This window comes from Musca domestica, unplaced genomic scaffold (genome assembly GCF_030504385.1).
Source record: "Musca domestica strain aabys unplaced genomic scaffold, Musca_domestica.polishedcontigs.V.1.1 21, whole genome shotgun sequence".
In the NCBI taxonomy this organism is placed as follows: Eukaryota; Metazoa; Arthropoda; class Insecta; order Diptera; family Muscidae; genus Musca; species Musca domestica.
Genome location: NW_026712258.1, coordinates 4,742,704 through 4,769,541, shown reverse-complemented (window position 1 = coordinate 4,769,541; position 26,838 = coordinate 4,742,704). Strand labels below are relative to the sequence as shown.

General features: G+C 35.9%; 1 protein-coding gene across 1 annotated transcript in view; it reads left to right on the top strand.

The window, feature by feature from the left end:
* The window catches only part of LOC101892363 (aminopeptidase N), a 766,723-nt gene extending 740,309 nt beyond the window's left edge, over window positions 1-26,414 (top strand). Inside the window, exons 11-13 of the mRNA XM_059122797.1 lie at window positions 25,350-25,543; window positions 25,595-25,909; window positions 25,980-26,414. Coding sequence (XP_058978780.1) covers window positions 25,350-25,543; window positions 25,595-25,909; window positions 25,980-26,220 — 750 coding nt within the window. The 3' untranslated portion in view covers window positions 26,221-26,414. The remainder of the gene's footprint in view (window positions 1-25,349; window positions 25,544-25,594; window positions 25,910-25,979) is intronic.
* Window positions 26,415-26,838: the final 424 nt, after the last annotated feature.

Below are 26,838 nucleotides of genomic sequence, written 5' to 3'. Positions count from 1 at the left end.
TCAAAGATGTGGCGAGTGCTGGTATGTTTATGGTGAAACTTTTGAGAATGGAACAGTTGATGATGGCAAAGCAAAACAGTGATAGTGTACTCTGGCATAAGCGGTACGGTCATCTCAACAAAAGAGATATGTTGAAATTGTTCAATGGAGATTTGGAATGTTTTTCGATGCTAAAGACGTTGACAATTTGTCATGCACAAAATGTTCAATGTGCAAAATTACTAGTCAACCTTTTAAAAGTTATGACAGTTTATATTCAAAACATCCACTGGAACTTGTGCACACTGATAGTTGTGGGCCGATGCGGGTAAGCAGTGAAGGCGGTTCACGATATTTTATAACGTTTATAGATGATTTCACCAGATACGCAACAGTTTATTTTTGAAGAGGAAAAGCGATGCCCTAAGAGTTTTCAAACAATTCAAGGCAAATGGTGAAAAACAGACTGGATGTGTTCTGAAAACCTTGCGGAGTGATAATGGTACGGAGTACCTTAGCAATGAATTTCAAATGTTTTTAAATTCCGAAGGTATCAACCACCAGACAACCGTTCTGTATAACCCGCAACAAAATGGGATAGCCGAAAGGGCAAACAGAACCCTTGTGGAAATGGCGAGGTGTTTATTGTTAGATTCCGGGATACCACAGTCACTATGGTCGGAAGCTTTAAATACATCGGTATACCTTAGGAATCGTTGTCTTACAAAAATTTTGAAATGTAAGGCCCGTTCGAATGCTGGGTTGGGCGCAAACCTTCCGTTGCACATCTTCGAAATTTTGGATGTGACGTAGTTGCATTGGATAAGAGGAAGGGAATATCAAAGTTAGTGTCCAAAGGAGAACGACTAACATTTGTTGGCTACGCAAATCAGACAAAAGGTTACCGTTTGTATAACAGAAATAATAAAACAATAACAATAGCACGTGACGTCAAGTTCTTTGAGAACAGCTTTTCACACTTTAGAATTATGGCGGACAAAGAACAAAACGAAAATATAAATACAGCTGATCGAATAGTTGAAGATGATAATGATACATCAGTTGATGAATGTGAAGAAGTAGAGTCTAATCAGAAGAGAAAGAGAGGAAGGCCAAAGTTGGATAGAAATGGAAAAAGAGGTAGACCAAAAAAATTGCGTATTGTGGAATCAGCTTCAAATGCTTTACTTAATTGTGCTCATATTGACGAAGAAGAAATCAGTAGCGGAAGCCATGCAGAGTAAATTTGCTAAAAGGTGGAAAGAAGCAATGGATGAAGAGTTCAAAAGTTTGCAAAAGAAAAATACATGGCGACTCGTAGAAAATCCCAAAGAACATTGTTGGATGCAAGTGGGTTTTTGTGACAAAGAGAAACCAGAATGATGAAGTGAAAAATATAAGGCCAGATTAGTTGCTCAAGATTTTTCTCAGCAACCTCAAGTGGATTATACAGAGACTTACTCTCCGGTTATAAGAATGTCTGCTGTACGAATGTTGTTCGCTGTAGCTGCTCAAAAGGATTATTTGTTGAATCACATTGACATCGTATCTGTATTTTTGAATGGTGAGTTAGAGGAAGAAGTCTTTATGAGACAACCACAAATGTACGTTGACCAAAATTATGCTGATCATGTTTGTCAGCTCAACAAGTCCCTTTATGGACTGAACCAGGCCTGCAGAGACTGGAACAAGAAACTTAATGATGTTCTAGGAAAGATTGGGTTCGGGCGATGCAAATCCGACAACTGGCTATATGTGAAAAAGGAAGACAACAAATTAGTTCTACTTGCGGTTTATGTGGATGATTTTTTGTTGTGCTGTCCCTCTGAGGAGATAATGAAAGGTGAGGTAAGAGACCTAAACAATTACGTTGATTCTGTAGACAGAGGACCAGCTAAGTATTATTTGGGAATACAATTTGAAAGAGAAGGTCTTCGTGGCAAAATTAGTATTCAACAAGAAAAATATGTAAACGAATTACTGGAGAAATGGCAAATGTCCGAATGTAAACCGGCAAGTACACCGAATATAAATGGAATGGTTTTCGAAAAATGTTCAAAAGAGAATTGTTGTGGATATGACACCAATAAATATCAATCCTCAATTGGTGCACTGAATTACCTGTCCGTGTATTCTCGTCCTGATGTACCACACATTGTTTCCAGATTGGCTTAATTCAATAGTCACCTGAAAAGGGTAGATTAGATAGGGAAACCAAAAGTTATGTTGACATACGAATTGTGTAGACGGCTGGAGGGGGTTATGGTAGAGTGGATGATGTAAATAGAACCTTAGAAAATTAACCTCCAAACCTCTATTTGATTTGTGGACTGTAATTAATAGGAGCAACAAACGATGATTATCCACACAAAGAGGAGATAATCTTTGAAAATAAAACAGCTTTCGACGATAATAAGTCAAAACGCTCAATAGATATAAAATGAATCCAGGAGTTTATTTTAAGTATAGTTGTTCACCGCTTTAGGAATGTAGGCCAAGTGAACGAGTTTAGCTAGTCTTAAGTCCTAACAAGTGTAGGTGGTTATTAAAAGTCATTTTATCCATGCCATTAACATTAATGTTAATATAAATTAGTACAATTTATGGTTATCAAATTCAAATTATATGTACTAGTATAATAATTCACAATAGGAAATTCATATCAGTTAGAGTTATTTGTGATTTAAATACACATAATTAAAATAAAATCAATTAAAATATAATCTAAGTCCAAACTTATGAAGTTTGGACAAATAGAAAAAAAATGATTTAGTTGCTTATACAGATGCTGATTGGGGATCAGATGTAAATGACAGAAAGTCGTATTCCGGATTCGCGATCTTTATGTCTGGACTACCTGTAGCCTGGGAGTCTCAATAGCAAAATTTTGTGTCATTAAGTTCAATGGAAGCCGAATACGTAGCAATGTGTCAAGGAACTAAGGAGATTGTTTACCAACGGAGCCTGCTAAAAGAAATTGGTCTAAGAGAATATGTGAGAGAACCAAGAATTTTGAAATGTGACAACCAAATCGCTCAATTTCTTGTACAGAACCTAGTAGCACATAAAAGAAGGAAACACATCGACATTCGTTATCACTATATAAGAGAGAAATTCGCCAATAAAGGAATAATCATTGAGTATGTGCCTACGTCAGAAAATGTTGCTGATTTGTTTACAAAATATTCATCTAAAGTGAAACATGACAAGGTTTTAATATATTTTGAATTGTTTTTGTAAAATTGTATTTGGATTGCAGGAGGGTATGTAAGAATCTGGCAACCCCATTCTTGTTTTCGTTCAATCCAAACACTATTCTTCTTCATAACTCTCATTGCGTTTTCTATTGTATTCTAATTCACTCTTTAAATTGAAATCTTTCAATAAAGTTCAGTTATTTTACTTCTCGTGTACTCATTTTCTTATTTAACTCCACCAATACACCAACATTAATTTTCAGCACAATTCTTTTCCCATATTTTGTGTTTGTTCTAAAGGCGCCTAGGATGTTGAATTTATGTTATCCTCCATTTTTTTCAAAGTTATTATATTTTTATAACTGATAGACTTGAATAAAATCTGCGTTCGCCATAATATCACTTTCAATGTTTAATTTTATACTGTGATCCCTACTAATGTTGTCTTCTAGACATACGAATATTAAACGCGAATTCCACAATATTATGGATTTATTAGTTTTTAATTTTGAACATAATTAAACATGTTCTCATACATGCTCCAATCTGTCGTACATGCAGAATTTGTCATGAAACTCCGCAACAACGTTTCTTCCCAAATTCTCATCCGTTTCACAGAAGTCCAATTATTTGATAATGTAAACAATTCTTCGACAACAAAAACTTCAAAAAACGATCGATATAAATACACGAATTTATGTGCCAGTTTAAACAAACATTTGATCGTCGCTTGGACCCCATCACATATCTACATACCATTACCATACCATTTAGTGACAATTAACCAAAGCTTGATAAATGTATCAAAAGGCTTGTTTAAACCAGAAGACTTTGCTTTGACTGATAACAGCAGCATTTTTGTTAGTGTGTCTGTGGTACAAAATTATCTGGTGGTTAGTATACCTACAACTCACCGTCCGATGTCGCCTATATCGTTTCAAAGGAATGAGAGAAAATTTTTGAGTCGCTGATTATATTACAGAAATTTGCAGTTCGTATATTTTATATCAAACAGCACCATCTAGTGGTTAATATTAAAACCTGTAATTTCACCATCCCATACAAACCCCAAACGGCTGTAATATTAATCGCAGCAGTTTTGGAGTGTACCTACGCTAAATTAAGAAACATCGCCATCTGGTAGTTCATATTAAAATTTGAAATGTTAACATCCCCATTTATATTAAACGTGGTGAAATCTCAACATCTCCATAGACCCACTACTAGCTTGAGTGTAGTGATCCATGTATTTGGAATGTATGGAGGTAGCGGATGTGGGATAGCTATCCCTCGCATACAAACAACAGTTTACTTCTAGTAGAAAATAGCAGTCTGGTGCTGGTTTTTATTCCCATTATGAATTATGGCTTTGTTTGTAATATTGTCTAAATTATTATCGTCCAGGAGGCAATTCTAAACATAGACGTAAAAAAACGATACAAGGAACTTATAGCAAATCGAAATTTGATGACGTGTTGCCTGTTGCTGCTTCTATTGTTGCGTTAACTTTAGAGACTGAGAATCCACCATAGTTACGTGAAGCCAATCCTGCTGTTAGTTTATTATTCCATATCATTCTCAAAATAAACGATTCAGATCCCACAAAATATTCTTGATCAACATTAAAGTATTTAGCTGTCCAACTACCTGCCGGTATGTGGATATGTCTTTAGCATCCGAACGGAATAGTGATGTTAATAGGGTACTTCCTGATATTCGATGATATAGTAGAAAATAACAGTCTGGTGCTAGGGGATTTCAATGCCCATAATGAATTATGGCTTTATTTGTAATATTGTCTAAATTATTATCGGCCAGGAGGCACTTCTACACATAGACGTAAAAAAAGATACAAGGAACTTAATGCAAATCGAAGTTTGATGACGTGTTGCCTCTTGTTGCGTTAACTGTCGAAAAAGATAATCCACCATAGTTACGTGAATAAAATTCTGTTGTTAGTTTATCATACCATATCATTCTCAAAATAAAAGTTTCAGATCCCATAATATATTCTTTATTGACATTAATATGTGCTGATTTAGCTGTCCACCTACCTGTCGGTCTGTGGACATGACTTTAGTATCCGAACGGAATAGTGATGTTAATAGGGCGTTTGTCATCATATTGGAAAAACATTCTTCCAAATGGTACTTCCTGATATTCGGTGACTTAGGCGCCATTGTTTTAAAATTGGTATTTGGAGCTCAAGTAGTATATGGCGAATAACGTTTACGTACAGCCCTCATCTACTGCCCTGAGCATAGAGTGGGATACATATCATATGCGACACACAAAATGCGAGACTTAATGTTAGTGGGAAATATTCAACGTTCGAAATTTATGGAAAACCGGGCATTGACTTCACACATTTTACATCCTTCACCATACGATTACTTTATCATTCCTGTTTGTAACTCCTCGGAATACTCATGTCAGAACCAACAAAGTATATATTCTTGATCACCTTAAAATTCTAGGTCGATTTAGCTATGTCCGTATATATGTCTGTTATTATCACGCTATATTTCGAACAAATTGAGATAGATCGCTAAAAATTTGCGCACATGTGTATTTTGGAAGTAGACAGACAAATTTGGGCCGTGTGGGACAACGTTTTCATATAGCCCCTATACAACGGTATCTCCCAATATTTATGATTTCAGCGACATTATTTGTGGAATTGTTTCAAATGTTGTACTTGAATATCTAAATGGGTACTTTAACCTATGATGTTCGCGGAAGAAATGTACGCACGGTTTGAATATTTTTACTACACTGAATTTATTTATTAAAAATATTTCTTAAGAACTAGTTATGATAATATGACTTAACCTAATCATCAAGTGTAAGTGAGAGAGATAGATTCTAACTGTACACATGCATATGCACCATGCCACCATAAACCGTAGGGAGAGGTCATAAACACGCATAGCTATCTTAAATGTGGCAAGCAAACATGCTGCACTTGCTTATCGGTCTGAGTAAAGATTACATCCCATAATCTAACTCCACACACATGCAGCAATTGAAAATTCTGTATTATTTATTTCTAAATCGATGGTCTGCTCACTACAGTTTCTTATCTTATTTAAAGACCCCCACATGCTTGCCCCTTCGGTGTTTGTATTTATTTGTGGACTGTGCATTTGTTAACAATAGATTTTCTTTCCAAAACTTATCTCCTCTATTCAACTAAAATAATTTCATAAAATCTGTTCACTCGTCCGTGAACATCTTCCACGGGGCTTATTTACCCCCATAATTTCCATCATCTTAATGATCTACTTTCTGTTTCTTCACGTAGCTTAGGTACATCTAAGTTTATCCTAACTAATACTCTTTTCATTTTATACTTATTTCTAATGTTTAATACTACTGCTATTAAAACAAATGTAAGTACTATAATTAATGACGCCATTCCGCTATGATGGTGAAAATCCAGTCCTCTAAGGTTCAGCTTCGTCTTCTTCAACTCAGCGATTTCTTTAACCAGTCTTTGCATGGTCTCCGTATGGTTAATCCTCATATCATTCAGTGGACCCATATTAAATGCAGTTATCTCGGTAACATTGGTGACCAACATCATCTTGTTATCCACAATTCGCTCCGACTTCAATTGTACCGGTGCAGAAATTAACACACCTTTGATACGCAGAGTACATCCAGGTTGCAATTCCACTATCCCTTGAAGCGGCAATTTCATTATCATTTGACCTCATGGATTACATTGCAGATGTGCCGACGTAATGTTGAAAGAACTAAATAGCCAAATGTTCGATGCATTAACTTTGTCCATAGATGTTCAAGCTGTGTTGTTGTAAATTGACATCAGTGGCTATTGAGAGGCTTTGTCGACGACACTTCACATAAGTTGTCATTTGCGTCTATCCACGGCCATCCTCCTTGACATACATATTTATTTTCTGCTAATCGCTGGCATCCGTTTAGCTCTGCTTGTGACATTAAATGGTAAGCATCCGCATTATAATTATATATTAGAAACTGGTTCCTCGATGTGGCTATCATTTTCGTTTCTTCAAACATAAATGGAATTGGAATAACTTTGTACAGCTGAGACACTTGGTCATTGAAGAGAGGAATAGATACCGCAATCACCAAGTCATTTTTCAACGTAGTAGCTCTGGCAGTCAACAGTTTATAAATTGTCCGCAACTGATCATCCTTCTTCCCCGGCAGCTTCAAGTGGTCTGGTATATGCTGTCTGATGTGGTTTACTGCGTCTTGCAATTGTGCTGGAGTGAGGAGCGCTGTATTTAATTTCCCGTGGTTTATATCAATCAGCAACTCAATTATTTGCGCCTGAACCTTTTCATTCTCTTCCACCATTAGCTGAAGGTCTTTTGTCACTATGAAGAATTTTATGGACTCTTTATACACGAAATAATTCTCTTTTACGGCTTCCGTAATGTTGTTGATTCTCTCAACCATCCTCTTGAAATTAACATTCACCTCTTCCGTGGTTCTTCTCAACACATTTGTAGTAGATTCGACCACTGATGTCTGCTTTTGGATCAGGAATTTCAAATCATACTGGTTGTTTAATAAGTTCTTCATATTTTCCTCCATATGTCTTCGATCATCCGCATCCATTGTCCCAAACAACACGTTCTGCAGCGATCCTATGAACTCCAGGGGAGCTCTCTTCACTCGCCGAACTTCCCCGGGGAACAAATATTGATTTGTTTTTTTTTTTCATATTTCCCACCTGTCTTCCTATCGCGTCTAGCACGTGATCGCACTGGCTCTCAAAGTCCATTAGCTTTGGACATGATGTTCTCATATCTCAAAATACGGCTGCATATTGAAATGTACTATTACATTCCATGTTGACGCTACTACATCCACGTAGTCCAGGTATAATGCTGCTGAATTATTCAGTGGGGTTATTGTACCGCCAATTTGCGCCGCTCTACTTGAATTTACCGACGCCATCAACAACACCGACAGGAACACCCCAACTGCTGAAACTTTGTTGTCCTTCTTAGTATTTTTCTGGACATCATCCTCTTCTTCTGCCTTCACCAATGGACAAATCTTTCGAACAGGCCGTTTTAAACATCCGTTTTGCAACTTTACTGATACTACCCGTACCTTGCCATCTTTACCCGCAAATGTCTCCTCGACTCGACCAAGAGGCCATTTTGCTGGAGGCGATGTTTGACAATCCCCACATCTCCTTTCTGCACATTATCCTTTGGCTGAGCCCACTTTCTTCTGTGTTGCAATGTGGTCAAATATTCATCCTTCCATCTGTTCCAGAAATCCTTTTTCATTTTCTGAATCAACTTCCATCGATTTAACGACCCGATGTGTTCCTCCGCATGCTCCGGGGCATCAACAAAGGATTTGCCTATCAAAAAATGTGCGGGTGACAACATGTCGAGTGACTCGATTTCTTCACTTTCTGCGTACACTAAGGGTCTTGAAATTCAAACTGTTCGCGGAAGAAATGTACGCACGGTTTGAATATTTTTACTACACTGAATTTATTTATTGAATACCCTCCACCATTTGGAATGAATTTGGAGATAAAATCCTTAAAAAATTGTTAACGTTTTAAAAATGCCGAATATAGCCGTTATATTGGTGTCTATACGACGTGGACCTACATAGGCATTTGCCATAAGTCATTACCATATTCAAATCCGAAACTTGAAATAAACGGTGAATAATGTAGCACAAATCATCACAACCATTCTGCCATAGGCTGTAGCATTTATTACGAACTTCAAATGCGCGTCTCAAACAATTTCGGCGGGTATTGTACCTAAACTCGTCAAAATACCGAATATAGGGAGGTACTGGCATATAGGGCTTACACAAAGACCTGGACCTGCATACACAATTTTCTGTCACAGACTGTAGTGTTCATTACGAACTCTAAATACGTAATTTGAAACAATTCCGGTAAATAATGACGCTAAAATCATCAAAATACCGAATATAGGGGAGTACCGTTATATGGGGGCTATACGAAGACGTGGACAAGCACAGACAGTTTTCTGTCTAAGGCAGTAGTATCCATTTCGAACTTCAAATACCAAATCCGGTTAATATTGTAGCTAAAATCATGAAAATACCGAATATCGGGTGGTACCGTTATATGGAGGCTATATGAAAACGTGGACCTACATGACCCATTTACGAACTTAACCTGCCTACTGGAAAAATAAACATGTGTGCAAAATGTTAGCCTTCTTTCTCAATTCATTCGAAAGACAGCGTGATTACAACAGACAGACTGACAGACGGACATTGCTAAATCGACTGCGAATTTAACGCTGATCAAGAATATATATACTTTGTTGGGTCTGACATGAGTATTTCGAGGAGTTACAAACGGAATGACAAAGTTAATATACCCTCCATAGTATGGTGGAGGATATAAAAACTATTTATTGCAATGCTTTAGGATATACAATGTTTTTTTTGTTTTCAACAAACAAATCACACGGTCTACCAACACGTGAACATGCCACGGGATTTTTGTTGCTGTTAGAGGGATTATATTACTACCTTATATATATGATATGAACCTACGTACTTGCCCGTAATAATCGCTTCAATTAAAATGTTGTGTAGTTATACCCAACAACTCTATGAGTTTTGGGTATTATACGTTTTATTGGGCCAAAAATTATGTAACACCTCGAAATAATGGTCCTGTATATAGGAATGGATCTTCCTAACTCGCTGAACTGAGTTGATCTAGCTATGTATGTCCGATGTATGTAGCTATGAGACGAACAGACGTCTGTCCATGTTAATTTGTAATCACGTTACAGTTTGCAATTATGTCTATTGTTTTTAAAGATAATCGCAGAAAAATTCCCTGATTTTGCATTTGCTCTATAGGCCACAATTACGGACCAATTGACGCGAAATTTTGCACGGGGCTCTAGTTTAGATCTGAGCCAACCAAAACTTCTGACCGCAACATTGATGCTGATATTCAGGACATGGCAAAATATACACTACCCAAAAATGATAATGATTCAACAAGGGAGAATATATATTTCAAAAACGATCTCCAGATGTTCAGTAAGTGATTTCGTAAATGTAAGTACACATTTAACACAATTTATCTTGGAAACTACATGAAGAGGATTCGATCAATTACTTCTTGACGGTATAATAATCCCAAGTTCAAGCATATACTCAAAATAATTCTTGGCAGTTCGGAATTTCGTTCCAATTAATGTGGGAGTTTTTATTATTATTTACAATTTAAACAAAGGCATATTTATTAAATTACAAAAACATTTATTCAAAAATTAAAAAAGAAAAAAAATGTACAGGGTTGCCCATGTTTTTTTTTAAATAAAAATTTGGCGGTTGACAATGTTAATCATTTAACTTATTCCAAGTAGATTTGTTTACATGAATTTTTGAAAAAGATATCTCTCAAATGGCCGCCTCTGGCGTTGATAACGTATTGTGCTCTTTTTGCTGAATTTTCCATCGCTTTTGCCAACATTTCGGCCGGAATAGCGGGTATTTCTTCACGAATGATGTCCTTGAGCTCTTCTACGGTCCTTGGCTTGTTAACATAAACCTTTGACTTCAAATATTCCCACAAGAAGAAATCAGGCGGCGTCAAATCGGGCGAACGCGGTGGCCAGTCCAAATCACCACTTTTCGACATCAAACGGTCCGGAAACAAATTCTTCAGAAAATCGATTGTTATGCGACTTGTGTACGGTGGAGCGCCGTCTTGTTGAAACCAGAACTGCCTCATACGCTTTCGACGAATAATTGGCATCACAAAATTGGTCATCATGTCGCGATAACGCTCCTGATTGATGGTCATTTTCATTTTGGAAGAAAAACGGCCCAATGACCGTTTTCGCACTAACGCCGCACCAAACTGTGACTTTTTCGTCATGAAGAGGCACTTCTTGAATCTCCTGAGGATTTTCAGTGGCGTAAAAACGGCAATTTTGCTTATTTACGGTCCCATTCAATGTGAAATGGGCTTTGTTCCAAATTTGCTCGTCATCTTCCGCCATTTCGATGACTCTTTGGGCCCATTCCAATCGACGAGGCTTGTCCGCAGGCAACATTCGTTGCGTCAATTGAATTTTGTACGGGAACAAATGCAAATCAATGCGAAAAATCCGTTGTAAAGTGGACCGAGCCATGCCCAACTGCTGAGAACGGCGTTTTTGGGATGTTCTTGGGGACCTCTCAACACTGGCTCGTACGGCAGCGATATTCTCGGCCGATCGCCTTGGTCAACTTTTATATGGCCTCTTCGGTTTAGAAAGAGCCTTAAAGGCTAAGTACATAAGAAGCTTGAAGTCATGGCTAGGGATATTTTGTGACATTTCACAAAGGGATTACAGAGCCGCACTAAAATCCAGCCGTCGTTTTCCATTATAATTTGACATTAATTTGCCTAGCCATGACATCAAGCTTCTTATGTACTTAGCCCTTTACCAGTCGAACATTTTTCGTATAAACGCTTAATGGTGTTCTTAGAAGGCGCACTTCTCACATTTTTTAATGTTTTAAAAGCACGTTGAGTTTTCACAATTGACTTCTTCTGTTGAATGTAAATTTCAGCTATTTCAGAGCGCTCTCGTGGCGTGTATTGGTTCATGGTAAAAATCTGCTTGGACAGACGCTTCAAACGCGGTATGTCATTAAGCGATGTGACATCTCTGTCAAAAGTTATGGCGTTGCCAGATGGGTCCGTCGAATATGGGCAACCCTGTATTTTTATACCCTCCACCATACATACTATAGAGGGTATATTAAGTTCGTCATTCCGTTTGTAACTCATCGAAATAATCATTTTAGAGCCAACACACTACATATACTCTTGATCAGCGTAAAACTCTAAGACGATTTAGCAATGTCGTCCGTCTGTCCGTCTGTTGTAATCACGCTACAGTCAAAACGAACTAAGATTGGAAGCTATAATTTTGCACAGATCTGTCTTTTGTCTGCAGGCAGGTCACGATATCCTATAGCCCCCATATAACGGTACCCCCTATATTAGGCCTTATTAATTATTTTAGCCACATTTTCTAATGGAATTGTCTGAACTTCCACATAAGAAGTTCCTTCTGTGCACTTTACCCCCTGAAAGAAAATTGTCTATATATGTCCACGATATCGTGTAGCACCATATAACGGTACTTCCCGATATTCGGTATTTTGATGACTTTAGCCACGATATGGTATAGCCCCAATATAACGGTACCCCCGATATTCGGTATCTGAAATTCCACACAAGGAGTTCTTGTGAGTACTTTATCCCCTGGAAGATAATTATCTATATAGGTCCACGATATGGTATAGCCCCAATATAACGATATTCGGTATTTTGATGACTTTACCAACATTTTTTAATGGAATTGTCTGAAGTTCCACACAAGGAGTCCCTTCTGAGTACTTTACCCCCAGACATAGATTTGTCGATAAAGGTCCACAATATCGTATATCCCCCATATATCGGCACCGATATTAGGTATTTTAAAGATTTTAGCAGAATTTTTAATGGATTTTATTTTTTGAAAAATTTCTAATTCGTTTCAAATGGTGGAGGGTATTCAAAGTTCGACCCGGCCGGTGTTTATAATTTAAGAGAAAAAGAAAAATAATTTTATGTACAAGGTGTACTAAGTAAGGCGTAATTGACAACCATATGGTTTTTATTTTTTTATACCCTCCACCATACTATGGAGGGTATATTAATTTTGTCATTCAGTTTGTAACTCCTCGAAATACTCATGTCAGACCCAACAAAGTATATATATTCTTGATCAGCGTAAAATTCTAAGACGATTTAGCCTGTCTGTCTGCCTGTTGTAATCACGCTATCTTTCGAACAAATTGAGATAGAAGGCTAAAATTTTGCACACATGTATATTTTGCCAGTAGGCAGGTTAAGTTCGTAAATGGGCCATGTAGGTCCAATTTATCATATAGCCCCCATATAACGCTACCTCCCGATATTCGGTATTTTGATGATTTTAGCGACATTATTCACCGGAATTGTTTCAAATTTGGTATTTGAAGTTCGCAATAGATACTGCAGCAGAAAACAGAAAATTGGCCATATAGGTCCACGTCTTCATATAGCCCCCATATACCGTACCCCCCGATATTCGGTATTTTGGTGATTTTAGCGATATTATTTACCGGGATTGTTTCAAATTTCGCATGTGAAGTTCATAATGGATACTTCAACCCATGCCAGAAAATTGTCTGTGCAGGTTCACGTCTTCGTATAGCCCCCATATAACACAGAAAATTGTCTCTGAAGGTTCACGTCTTCGTATAGCCCAAATATAACGGTACCCCCCGTATTCGGTATTCTGATGATTTTAGCTACATTATAAAAAGATTTTTCTTCAAGTTTCGCATTAAAATATTGTAATAACATATGACAAAAGTTGCCTATGCAGGTCCAAGTCGTCGTTTAAGCATTCGGTATTTTTAAGATTTTAACAGAATTTTTAACGGATTTTATTTTTTTTTGGAAATTGCTAAATTTGTACCAAATGGTGGAGGGTATTAAAAGTTCGGCCCGGCCGAACTTACAGCTTTTTAACTTGTTTAATTTTTGTTTGGGAATAAAATTGTCAAATCTAATTGCTTTTAGCTTTAAGCTTCACTTTAATTTCATACTTAAGGCTTGAAGGCTTGATTTTGGATGTTCTTCGGATAATATTTAGCTGGTGAAATATGAAAATGAAATAGATAAAATGTGCACCTCTGACATTTACATTGATGCTGATTTGTATAGAGGAAACTAAATTTTCAAATGTTGTTTTAAATGTCCATTAACACGATATAGGGCTTTAAAGATTTGCATGACTCCGTGATTTCGATCAAACCCCAAGATAAAATATTTGACTTTATTTCGGGAACAAAATGTTCAATATGAATGAAAACAATATATGTGAAATTTCATTTCTTTCCGAAAGAGCGAATTAGTTATTTGGCGTAGTAGGAATATCTGCTTCGTCAAATATCGATACTTTTTTAAAGATCGTATGTTTTTAGAAAATAATGGTTCTAGATCTATGATGATTATTTGAATAGAGGAGCATTTAGGTTCAAAATTTGGCTTTAAATATGTAGCAGGTATAGGGATGTTTTTTAGAGAAGTGTTTACTTTAGTCAAATTGTTTTCAAATCATGGCCCGCCCGACTATAGCCTTTGCTTACTTGTTTAAGTAATACAATTCAAAGGCGTGTTGGGTATATATTTCTAAATAAAATAATATCCAAATCTAAACCGATTTCAATACAGTTTAAAGAAAAATATTTGTAGACTAAATTCCGTTACGCTTTCCAAGGCTTATTTATAAAATAACTGACTCATAAGGCGTTTTTTCACAAACTCATTTATGTGGATTTATTATAGAAAAGAGATTATATTTTAGCACATACATTTCACGCAGAATTGTTAAACTCATAGTATAATTGATTGCAGGTGAGAACAGATTAATTCCAACATTTATATTTTAATTTTAGAAAGGAAGTATTAAAAGATAAAAAAATGAATGAAGATTTCGTTAGAAAAGTAAAAAGTAAAAACATTTTTCTATTCAACTCTAATCTCAAGAATTTGTTTGTTTTTTCTTATAAGCTGAATTTTTTATCTAGCAAAAATCTTAATTCAAAATTCACTAAATATTTCGATTCATTTCAATTATGGAGTTATACCAGGTCATGGTTTTTGTTTATTATAACTATAAAGGACAATAAATAATAATGTTATAATGGATTTTAAGTATTCCCTGTTCTGCTGAACGTTCAGTTGAAAATTGATAATATGAATTAATTTTGCCTTACTGATGAGACTCGAAGGATTTGGGGGAATGAGTTGCAGTTCTCTTTAGGAAAAGATGAATTGGAAATTTAAGGTAACATGAATTTTTCTGTAAGCGCAATATCAAGGTGAAGTTAATTAAATCATCCTAATCATTTTATTTGGTAAGATGGACACGTGATGAACTAAAGGATGACAATAAAATAAAATATTTTGCCATAATGATGGTTTCCGTTAATAAATGGTTAAATAAATTGTAAATATGTGTTTAAAATATGCAACACAATTGTTGAAATAAATTAACAGGCTTTGATTGAAAATATGATGAAATGTTTTGTAACTTAGTATCCTTTGCCACATACATACTTTCTGGTTTTATATTTTAATGTTTAGTCTCTATTGATTTTTCGTTAACATTAATAAATATTACATCTATAGTTTGTCCACAAAAAAAGTATCATTCGGTTTTGCCGTCAGATGTATACCCTCAGCCAATATTCGATTATTTAAATATATTTGACTTCTGTTATGATTATTCAAATAGTTGACCCTCTATGGAGTATGCTTCAAAGTAATTGGCTAATATTGTCCATTTCGTATCGGACTAAATAAATATGATATAAATATTGCGACGTGCCAGGTTTGGAGTATATCGACTACATCACTAACTTTATATGAGATATGTGATAATTGTTTCAATATGTTGAAATGTGCGCGAGTTACCAGATATAGTCGACCGAAGTATTACATTTTCATACCTCATAAAATACTAATAAAAATATAGGTATTTGCAAAATTATATATCATCTTCACAACAGACCTTAAGTTAGCACAAATATTAGGATCTGTGAACTTTGAAGAGAGTTGGATGCTTATCTCGCATACTGTTTTGTGTTATTATTAACATTTTTTTATTAACAAAATTTCATTCAACATAGGCTGATAACGTAAAGGACACTTCTTTCTTAGTTTTGAAGAAAAATGGCCCAATATAGTGAATTGTTTTGGGTGTATCGGCTTTTCAATGTATCCGTGTGGGGTTTCTTTTATCTATGATTATGACGGTGCTTCTCGTTTAACTAAATCCGTACGCCGAACACTGTTGAAGCTAATATATAATAATATTGGATCAACGAACATTTTTAATTATACCCTCAGCCATATGACTAAGAGGGTTTTTATCATTTGATACGACCAAAACATGCCTCATCGAAATAACGTTTTGGACTACAGGTCTTTTTGGACCAAATCCATTTCAGGACATTTGGAGTCGATCTAACGATGTCCGTCTGTCTGTTGTTTGGTGCGCACGACAACTCTCGAAGCGAGCATCCGATTTGGTCTAAACTTGGTGCATCGTAATATTATTTTCAAAAATAGATCGAGCTCGGAGACGGTCTAAATCGGTCCACTCCTTCTGGTACACAAAAGGTTTACTGCACATAAAGAGAAAGGATAATCCGATCTTGCCCCACCTTTACAAATCCCAATATTCGCATTAGAGCTAGATCAGGTGCGAAAATGGACAATATCGGTCTACTCCATCAAGTACCTCCCCCACAAAGGGTCAACATTTTTAATAATTATAACATCCAAATATTTTTGCTAACGTAAGATCTGTTGTGAAGATGATATATGAAGGGCTCACAGCTATACCGAACTAAGTCATAAAAACATAATTCCAAGATATTTAGAGGTAAAGTAAATGCACTGCAATTAATTTCTGGAAGCAATATTTTAGTCTACCAAAAGAAAATGTAAAAGTCTACATTCAAAATTAACTAATGATATTAATTTAAAAGAAAAATAATTTAAATATATTACTAAAAAATATTCAAAAATAAAAAAACCTGCCTTGGTTCATTATTACTCTGAATAAAATTCGAAGTTTTTATACCTAAAGAACCAAGTCAAAAAATAAAATAAATTGTTCATTATATGACTAAATGTAGTTGATGTTCCGGTTGTAATAAGCAACATTTGTTAATAGCTTTGGAAAAGGTAATGCTTTTTGTATGTCGAAAGTACAAAAATAGTTCTCATCAGATGGTACTTCTGTATTCAGTGAGTTTTGGCTAGCTGTGCTGCTTTTAAGTGAAGTTCATTTTGCAAAATTAAATTTGTATTTTCGTCTTCATCGAATTTTATTTTCATGTCAAGTTCATCACCTATTCGAAAGGTATCCTTATTCGGAGACTTAAAATGTAAATTGAATTTCGTTTTGCGGAAGTCGTAAGACCCTTCTGATTTGTGTATGCTTTTCCACTGTTGCAGCGAAGCTTACGCACTTTGCCGGGTCCATTCGCCTTTTCAAAGAAAATATTTTACTGCACAGAAAAAATGGATAACGCGATTGTGCTCCAACTTAGCACATGCTAATATTTGGATCAGTGATAGGTCAGTTGCGAAAATGGGTAATATTGGTCCATTCCATCAAGTACCTCCCCCACAAAGGGTAAAAATTTTGAATAATCATAACTTTTATAAAATGTGATGAAAATTTCCGATTGTCTTCAAATTACACAGATCAGAATATATTTATTAACCCAGGGTCTGCTGTGAATATGAAATATATCGATCCACTACCTCTGGTACCATCCCCACAAAATGTCAACATTTTGAATATCCATGAAGCTCATAAGACGCGAAATTATTCAATTCCATTCAGATTTGGTACATCTCAAAATTTCCATCAACACAAGATCTGTTATAAAGATGGTAGAGATCGGATCATTTCTTCTGGTACCTCCCCACACAGAGTTCAAGATTTTGAAAAACAAAACTGAAATAAAGCGAAATAATCGTCCAACTCTCTTTAGATTTCACACATACAAACATATTCGCTAACACAATATTTGTTGTGAAGATGGTATATATCTGCGAACCCCTTCCGGTACATGACCCACAAGGGGTCAAGTTTTCAATACCTTTATCTGTCATAACTTGCGAAACAAGTCGGTGATTCTTTTCAACTTGCTATATCTAAATATTTTTCTCAACCAGAAACATGAGATGAATATGGAATTTATGGTTTCGCATAAAATTGGACATAAAAGTACGATTTTCTTGTAATTGTGTCCATACTAAGATTTTATGTGTATTAGGGAAGTATCTCAAATAAAAAAGCAGTAAGTGCGGTCTTTGAATACCCTCTACAATTTGGAAAGAATTTGGCTATTAAAACATACTTTTAAAAATCATAAAATTACCGAATATAGGGAGTTACCGTAATATGGGAGTATATACGAAAACGTGGACCTGCACAGCCAATTACAATATTTAAATAGGAAACATAAAAAGTCCGGTAAATAATATCGCAAAAACATCATAATACCGACTACGAAATATGAAAAAATTTTGGTGAATAATGTCGTTAAAGTCATCAAAATACCGATCATTTCCAATACCAAAAACCCTGTAGACCAAAAAGTAAAATTTTATCAACCTACTTCAACCTACCTGAGTAAAATTTTATCAACCTACTTCAAACGGCTCGGAAACTAGAGTGATTTCTACAGATGGACAGACAGATGATTGGACATCACTAAATCGACATTGAATCGTTGCTGATATCCATATATACACTGATTCAAAGTGAAACACACTGACTTGGTTCATTTTTGCTTTGAATAAAAACGAAAATGACAGTCGTTGACTTAGGTTTTTTAACGTTATCTTTGGAACGAAACACTTTTTGACACTGTGCTTTACAGAGTAAACAGAGTTGCCATATGCGGGGACATTGGCACTAGTTTCGGCATTTTTTATTTTTCATGACTTGGTTCGGTATAGCAGTGAGCCCTTCATATATCTGCCAACGCCTTCTGGTACCTCACACACAAAAGGTCACAATTTGCAATACTTATTTCAGTCATAACATGCGAAACAATTCTGCGATTGTTCATAACTTGCTATAACTAAATATTTATCCTAACCAGAAATCTGATATGTATATATAATTGATCGAAGTTTTTATTTCGCATAAAATTGGATATAAATGTTCGATAACCTTCAAATTTCGCACATACCAATTTTTTATCCGTACATATCAGATGAAGTATGAAAATGGAATACTTCAGTCCGCTGTATCTGTTACCTCACGCATATTTCCACATTTTCCAAAAAATTCATTTCATTTCATTTCATTTATTTCATACAATTCAATATAAATAAGCCAACATGGCCAAAATCTTATATTAACATACAACAGTATAAAAACAGCCTATAACCATATTAATCTAAAAAAAAAACTAAATAAATAACAAAAAATAATCAAGGAATAGTAACATAAATACAAAAAAAAATAATAATAATAGTTTAAATTTAGTAGCAATTTAGCAATTAGACCCTCAGACACAACTCCTCTACCAAGCTGAACAACAGTTAAGCAAGATAGAGAGGAAAAAGGCAAGAGGTATCAATACACTTAAGCGCTAATCATCACTCGTTTCCAACCGAGCGAATGTAGCTACTACAAGTATAGCAAAAAATCTTTAAAAAAGAGAAAGAACGATACAATAATGTACTACATGGAAAATAAACAACCATAATAATTGCTCCAGCCAATAACTAAAAAGAAATAACAAAAAAAAAACACCCGCAACCAGAAACTCAATGAACAGGCAAATATTCAAAACACCTCTTCCTGTACATATCAAAAGAACAGGTACAATTACGCAGGGTCAGAGGGAGCTGATTCCACTATCTCGCAACTCTCAAAACAAACGCCTTCTCACCAACTACAGACGAAAATCTTTGAAACAGCAATTGCGGATTTCGAGATTATCTACAAAACACAAACTTATTATATAAAGGAGAATTAACATTCCTCATAATTCTGTAATGACACAAAAGCAGACGATATTAAACATATCTGTCAAAGGACAGTCCAAGAATCTTAATAACATACTGTGTTACACGATCACTACGGCGCAACCCAAACACATACCTAACAATATAGTTAACAAGTTTGCGTACGCGCAGAATTAGGCAAGCATTCGCCCCAGAGATGCCTTCCAAACAATAGTTGACATGAGACATTAATAAAGATCTGTCAACCATCATCCTATCACCAAGAGGCAAATGAGCTTGAAGACTAAAGAGCCTCTGCATCTGAAAATGCACACGAGACAGCAAAGAATCAACATGCTCTGAAAAATTAAGGAGCCAACACAGATGCACGGCATAGGAACATAACGAGGACTATTAAACAGAACAGCCTCAGTTTTACTCCAATTTACAGACAAACCATTAGAGGAGATCCACATAGAAAGCATTCCCAACGTAGTGTTTGCCACATTTTCCAACTCAAAGAGATCTGGATAGAAGACATGAACGTCATCTGCATACATGAAAACTTCACAACTGGAATTAGACACTGACCCCACAATGTCATTAATGAACATAATAAAAAGCAGAGGGCAAAGCACAGACCCTTGTGGGACACCACACCGCACAGCACAAACATCAGACTGAACACCCCTGTGCACAACAAACTGAAATCTTCCACTCAAATACGACGATATCAATCTAAACAAAGAAAGAGAAACAAAACTTGTCTCTCAGCTTACAGAGCAGAAGCGTATGATCCACAGAATCAAATGCCTTAGACAAATCAAGGCCAACAAGCAAACCAACATCAGAACTATTGAACATATTACGAATGAGATCAGTGAGGGCTCAAAGATGAACAGTGGTGCTAGAACCACACCGAAACCCAAACTGGGAACTACTCAAATACTTACGGTCATCCAGAAAATCAACAATCGCATCCTTAATAACATGTTCTTCGGCACAGGCACCACAGGAGCAACCTTCCACGCAAGTGGAAAGGTTGACGTCATAAAAGTACAATTTACAAAATGCAAAAAGTGACTACAATTGTAAGGGAATACGCATTTGAAGAAGTTAATAGGTATGCCATCAACGCCTACAGCAATTATTAACAGCATTGACATCAATAAATGGGAACCAAACGACTTTAACGACTTCCATATCTGCACACTGCTCGTACGACCACATTTCGTACATTTCCTCATAAAATTTCCTTCTTTCATTACGCATGACAGCCTTACAGCGGTTTCTATACACACAAAATATCTGCCTGTAGCGAACCGTAGGACGCCAACGCCACTCCAGATAAGCCTGATCCCTATCGTAACAGGCCGACTTTACCACACCAACCCCAACCAAGCATCATTTTTTGGGCGCGAACAGCTGGTAGCAGTAGGTACAGAAGATAACAAATTTTGAAACAACAAATCAAACAAAGCCAACTATTGATCAACATCACTCGTAAGATACAGAGGACTAAAATCAAAATTGCAAACATAGTCTTCCACATCCCGCCAGTCAGTCCTACGAAAATCCAAGAACTCAATAACCTTTTCTTCAGCAAGAACCTGGAGGTCAACCCCTTCAAAAATCAATGCATGGTGGGAAATACCAGGGCACTGCCCCTGCGAGAAAAAATTCTCAGTCAAGGCATCAGAGACCAGGCAAAAGTCAATTAATGAGGTAGTGCTACGAGCAACATCAAGGTGAGTCGGACTGGAATTGTGTACAAAGAAAGCCCAAGAGATCTGCACAGTCTTCGCATTGATAAAGAATTCAACGGTTTACACAAATTATAGTCAAAATCGTCTACGTCCCCACGAGGTAAGTAGACGACAGTAAAGAGCACTGTAGTGCCGCCCAGGAAAAGATCAGCGGACAAAGATTCACACACACCATAATTCTCCGAACAGTAAACCACCTTATATAACAAAATATCACGTACATATAGCATTACACCCCCACCAATGCGGCCAACACGGTCATTACGCAGAACCTTGTACAGCGGAACCATCAACGACTTCGAAGACCCCGCAGGGTTAAGCCAAGATTCAGTCACTGCAAAAATATCAATACCACTACCAACAAGCAGACATTTCAACTCATCAACCTTATGATTATATCTAGATGGTCGAAAACTTTGACAATTCAAGTGACCATACGTAAGTTTACCATGGAAGCAAGAAGAGACGTGCCTGAAAAATTGAGCATCCCTGATCACGGGTCCGAGATTCCCATCAAGGGACATAGAAATCAAAAAAAGGCTGGGGAGCATAATTATAGAAGTTAGAAAAATCATAGAAAACTATAAAGTAAGAATAAATATAATAAAATAAATATATAATAAAGCAAAAATAAAGGCAAAACTTATTATATTAACAATTCACTTGGCCCAAGAAAAATAAGAAAAAAATATGAAAAAATAGTGAGATCAGCAACACTAGCATGCCTCAAATATCTAAGCAGACAACTATTATACAACATTACCATCACCAAGCAGCAAACCAGGAGCAGAATTCAGGTGTACCACTTATTGCACACTGAGATCGATTGGCCAATTCAAAAAGCTCATACTGCTCAAACATCATTTTCACTCCATCAGGGAGAATTACCCTCATTGACCAATCTAAAACTCCTAATGTGCTTCTTCCTCAGCAAACCCCGACAATCAAACACCAGCTTCGAAGTTGACTTAATCAGGTGATCATTTATGTAGACCCGGGATTCAAGAAGACAATCCTCCATTACTGACTTCAACTGAATGGACTCTGTCCTGAATGGAGTTAAATTTAAGAAGAACCGCTCTACGATCAGAGATGTAACAGGAATGACCCAAGTCACGAGGCCCCAGATGTAATCCACAAACCTTGGCAATATTAACAACTTGCGCTCTAAGGTCTTTAACATTATTAGGCAGGCCTCTTAATTACATATGAACGGTTCAGTCTGCACTGGAGCATAGAATTAAACAATTCCAATTCTCGAATTCTACCCAACAGTCTCTCCTCCATACTCGCAGCAGTGCTCTTCACCTCAATAACAGCTGACTTCAGTTCATCCACTGATCTGCTGATTACACTCGAACTGCTTTTCACCTCAGAAATTTGAACACTATACAACTCAAACAGTGCATCGGCTTTGGCTTTGAATTCACTTACACACTGGTCAATGTAGATATCCATCTGTTTCTTCATGGTCAAAAGCAAGTCATCTTGCCAACGGCGCACAGTGTCAGAACGACCAACAACGACATCATCAACAACAGAGACACAAGCAGCCGGGGACACATTCGGCACCGAATTAATAAGATTGCCACGATCAACTACCCCAGACACGCCATCACCACCAGCAGACCGCACACATGCACTACAAGTGTATCTAAGAGCCTTATTAACTCTCGCCTCAGCTTCAGACACACCCAGATCAATTGGGACGGCATTTTAAATATGTGCAACTATGCGCATCAACCAGCAAGTCAAATCAGTAGAAATATTTCGTTGTGGCACTCCAGAAAAGCTGCAATTAACACGTAACTCCAACAACAGTGAATGGCAAGGAACTCCAAAAATAGTTTCCAAAATACCAATAGCCAATTACTACTGCACAAACTTCAAATTTTAAATTTTAATTATTTTCCTTTAATTACTTTTTTACCGTTATTTAATACCATCGCAAAGGCGAAAATATGCATGGGAACCACATCCGAATCTCAACCGATTTCAGTATCTTTCGGTAAATTTATTTTTATACCAGATTGCCTGTTAAACATTCCAAACTTCCTTGGTATTGGTGATAACTTACGTGTTTGGTGCATCAAATATGTGAAATCGACCGAAGATATATGTGGGAGCTATATCCAAATCTCAACCGATTTCAATAAAATTCGGAAAATTTATTTTTGGAACGAATTCCGATGCACATTCCAAATTTTAATACCGTATCTATAATCGACAAATAGATATGTACATATAAATTCTATTTTTTTTGGAGATACCTCTGATTCTGATGCTATATCTCCATTTCTAAGTGGAATTTCAAATATTCATACAGGCAATGCTGTAGTTTATTTGGAAATTTGCAGGAAAATGTTTTTAGCGGTTTTTGAATCTATAAATTACAAACAAACAATCAAACGTACAAACACTTCCCTCTTTTATAGATATTGAATATGGGATAATTTCTGGAAATAGTAGTGCTGATAAAACATATTATAATCCGTAAAATGTAAAGAAAAACGAACAATACTTTTTCTTTCTATGGGGGTGTACCTGAACGGGTGGGCATAAATATTCCATATTCAGTTTAACCCTTTCAGTGTTTTTGTCAAATATATTTGACATTTAAAAGTACTCTCTTTCTTTGCCATTTTTTGTTTTTCTTACGAACCGTTAGTTTTGATATTTTTAATAACAGATACGTTCGCTATTTAAAAATATTGCAGTTATATTCTATTAGTTTCGTTTTCGAATTTCTGAGCACATTTTAGTAAATTAGTACGGAATTTCAGATTTTTATCTCGACAAAAATTTTCATTGACACTGAAAGGGTTAAAGTTTTTGAAGGAGTTTCTGAAGTATTCCATCTTCAACAAGATCTTGTGTTAGCAATAATATGATCTGTGAAATTTGAATACAATCGGACTTTTATTTCACATTTTATAAGAGTTATAATTATTCAAAATGTTGACCCTTTGTAGGGGATGTACATAATGGGGTGGGTTGATATTCTAAATTTTCGCACTTGACATAGCACTGAAATCAATTTTGGGATCAAATTTCGGATTTGAGGGAATGAGGATACTAGACAGGGAAACCAACCATAACAAACGTTGCGCGATGGAGATGCTGCACATTTTCAACGGGCCAACAATAAAACGAATGAATTTCAAAACAGACTTCGACAAAAGTGCTTTAAGCTACAGAAGGCTAAGGGAAACAATATGAAATTTGAAAGAATTCAGATGGATAATGTCGCTAAAATCATCATAGTACCAAATATAGGGTGGTACCGTTATATGGGGGCTACACGAATACGTTTAAGCAATTTTCTGTCATTTGGTGTAGTACATATTGGGAACTTGAAATTTTTCCCGTGAAAAATGTGACACAAATAATCAAAATATCAAATGTTTGGATGTACATTGACCTTTATACGCAAGAATGATTCTTACGTAATGGGAACATATGCTGCCGATCTGCAGCAAATTTGGGTTAATATTATGATTAAGCGGTCAAAACACCTTAAATCTGTCGGTACAGTTATATGGAGGCTATACCAAAACATGTACCTATATAGCCCATTTTCAATACCTAAAGTCCTGCAGAACAAAGAAAGTCTGAGTTAACAATCACAAGTTAGCTTTGACATTCAAATGAAATATAATTATTTATTTTAAAGATTAAAAATTGTTTTTGACAGCACAAGAAAATAGAGAATGTCCTTGCCGTTTCACCTTGTAAATATACCTTGGTCTCAACTTTCTGTATTTGGTGCCTCTTAATTTTTTCTAATTTACCTCAATTATTTTTTAGAACTATGTTATACATCTACTTACACCCTTATACCTGGAAATGAATGAAACTACCATAACAGACGAAGCTATGTTTGATTTGAAATCTATGGCTGAAACTTTCCTTTGTCGTGCTGGGTACAAGCCTTGTGTACAAGAAGCTCGGGAAGCATTTAAATTGTGGATGGATAGTCCTAACCCAGATGAACAAATTATGTAAGTTGGATATTAACTTATATTACATTTATACTCAATGTTTCCCCACAGGGCTCCCAACAAATTTATTTGTCCCATTTTCAAATGGGGTTCTATGGAAGAATGGCAGTTCGGTCTGCATCGTGTTATAAATTTTCCCAAGTCAAGAACACAAAGCGAACGAACATACTTGCTAAAAAATTTAGCCGGGTGTCCTGTACATTCTGAAAAAATTGCACAACTTCTGAACTTAACTATCATCCAGGGAAACTCCAACTTCACGGAAAACGACATATTCCTCATATTTAATATGCTCAGTTCTGGATCTTGTGGATACAAGGCCCTGTTTAACTTTTTGTCGGACAACTGGTCTTTTGTAAGACAAAGGTATAATGAACATAAGTATTCTATATATTCATAAAAAAACTTTTATTAAAATTTCTAATGTTGTTTACAGATTTGAAACCAAAACTAATTTGTGGGATAGTATGGTGGGTTCAGCCACTAGGATGTTTACCACCGAAGAAGGATATCAAATGGTCAAAAAACTGTACGATCAACACAAAAATGAGTTTGGAAGTGCACTTCACATAATTGAAAAATCTATGAGAAATATAAAGGAAGAAGTCAAATGGAGTGACATCAATCTTCCGGTCATAGAAAAATGGTTAACAGATTATTTGGCGACCTCAGAGTAAAGGATAAAATGTTACCTTAGGACAAATGGGCAGACAAATTAAAATACAATATACTTTGCGTTTTGATTGTATCGTTTATAATATATATAGTACTATTTGACCCAGTTAACGTTATTGACAATTAGTTTTAGGGTTTAATGCATATTTTTAAAAATAAAATATTCTATTTGGGCTTTTTGTTTGAAAGACATATACTTGGCTAATGTGTAAATTTATTATGTATTTCATACAAAATGGAGATATATATAATGAGGTTTGCTCCCGACCTCAGCTGTTGCGAGCAGAGTTTTGACGTCTGCAGTATTAATATATATAATAAATACATAATCAAAACTAACTAAATAACAATTTGGTCTGTTAAAACAGTGTAGAGCATTTTTTTTAAGATTTAATTTTATGCTTAATGTGTAGTTTTTATCACAGGTAAACGAGTGTTCTGTAGGCTTTTTGTACTATAACGTTCGTTATCACAAAATAAAGTTTATCATATTACTAATCGGTGGGTACTGTACCTAAAATCGTCAAATATAGGGAGGTACTGATATATGGGGCCTATACGAAGACGTGGACCTGCATAGACAATTTTCTGTCACAGACTGTAGTTCCCATTACGAACTA